This window comes from Haplochromis burtoni, unplaced genomic scaffold, assembly GCF_018398535.1.
Source record: "Haplochromis burtoni strain Fernald_Lab_line unplaced genomic scaffold, NCSU_Asbu1 Contig_18, whole genome shotgun sequence".
NCBI lineage: Eukaryota > Metazoa > Chordata > Actinopteri > Cichliformes > Cichlidae > Haplochromis > Haplochromis burtoni.
In genome coordinates this window covers 845,665-847,290 of record NW_024582379.1, presented here as the reverse complement: position 1 = coordinate 847,290, position 1,626 = coordinate 845,665, and the positions used below count along the sequence as shown (strand labels likewise).

General features: G+C 45.6%; 1 protein-coding gene across 1 annotated transcript in view; it reads left to right on the top strand.

The window, feature by feature from the left end:
* Positions 1–533: 533 nt before the first annotated feature.
* Positions 534–1,626, top strand: part of grid2 (glutamate receptor, ionotropic, delta 2) — a gene marked incomplete at its 5' end in the record, with an annotated part of 543,021 nt that continues 541,928 nt past the window's right edge. Inside the window, 1 exon segment of the mRNA XM_005916136.3 lies at positions 534–1,142. Within this exon segment, the coding sequence (XP_005916198.1) occupies positions 1,055–1,142 (88 nt within the window).

Genomic DNA, 1,626 nt, shown 5'->3' with positions numbered 1-1,626 from the left:
CCCTCTCTTTCTTTCTCTCTCTCTCACTCTCTCTCTTCACTCCAACCCCACCCCTCTCTCTTCCCCCCCACCCCTCACGGACGCAGCATACCTCCTCTTTACCAGCCACCGCGCGTGCTGCTGGGGCCGACGCTAACACCCGCATACGGAGTGCGGACCGCGGGAGTGTCGCTGCGCGCACCCTCGGTTAATTTTTCTCCTGGTAGCCCAGCCTACGTTTCCCCCCTCCTGGCGAAGAAAATAATAGTGGCTTTTGGAGCTCTCTATACTATACGTGTTAGAGCCCCCTCCTCTTTCTCTCATCTCTTCAGGAAGCTACAGACAATTCCGGAATATGGTACCTCTCCGTGTTAATGCCATGTGACAAGGCTTTTCATCATTTCTTGTATTGACTGTCAAAAGTCGCTGCTGGGTTTTGTCAAGGTGCTCTGCCTGTTGTGGTATTTAAACGGTGGCTAGGTGAAGAAACAATAAAAAGACAGCCTTTGGGATAAATGGAAGTTTTGGCGGTTGGCTTGCTCCGTTGAGGCTGCTGCTGCTGGTGGTGGTGGTGGTGGTTTGGTGATTGGTGCAGGGGGAAACTGCGTCGCCAGGTCTGAGAGGCTGGGGATCTCGAGTCATTATAACAGAACCTGCTTTTCAAGATAACAAGGTTTCCTCTCACGTTATCAAATGATTACAGATTAATTCCTTTTAAATGAGCTGCCACAACCTCCAGCCCGTCAGCTCGTTTTAACGCGTCGGCGTTTGGATGCGGTTTGTTTTCTCCACGGCTCAACGTCTCTACTCGTCCAGAACATGATTTAATGTTGGGAGGAATTTCAACAGGGCACCAGTCTATGACTACCCAGGAATCTCTTCCTCTTTTCATCTACAGGCAAGCATTACACTCTCAAGAGAACACATAAAGACAGAGATCACCGGGAATTTCCTTCACCACCTTACAGATGGACTAAAAAAGGAAGCTTCTGTTTTCGGGATTTTAACTCAGTTTGCTCTCGCGCAGAGAGCTGTAGTTTTTCTCGGTTTCTGGGGGAAAATATTTCTGGACATAATGAAAGTTATATCGGCTGTGTTGCTCGTTGCCGTTTTTTGGAGCCAGGAGTGGAAGTCGACACTCTCGGATTCAATCATTCACATCGGTAAGTTACTGCGCTTTTCCTCCTCTAAATCGCAGCCAGAACGAGACTCTCTGTGAGTCTCTCAGGAAACAGACGGGATGTTTCAGCCTTGCTATGCGCGGTGCTTCTTAAATCACAGCGTCGCTGGCGATATCTTTGGCGCACTGTGGCATAAAGTGGAGTTCTTTGTTAATGAAGCTCAGTGCATTCAGGATGTAGACAATATATTTTAAATGGATTTCAGTGCGAATATTTGTGAATTTTAGCCTTTTGTTCCACAGCTAAAATGATGACCAGGAGATATGCTATGCGTCATACAAATGAAGTTTGCGTTAGTGCTCAGGGCATTACTGAAAATCAGTTGCATTTATAAACCCATTTTCTGTTTAGTCTACCCATAGTGGGTTTGTTTAAAAAAAAAAATCTATCTATCTATCTATCTATCTATCTATCTATCTATCTATCTATCTATCTATCTATCTATCTATCTATCTATCTATATATA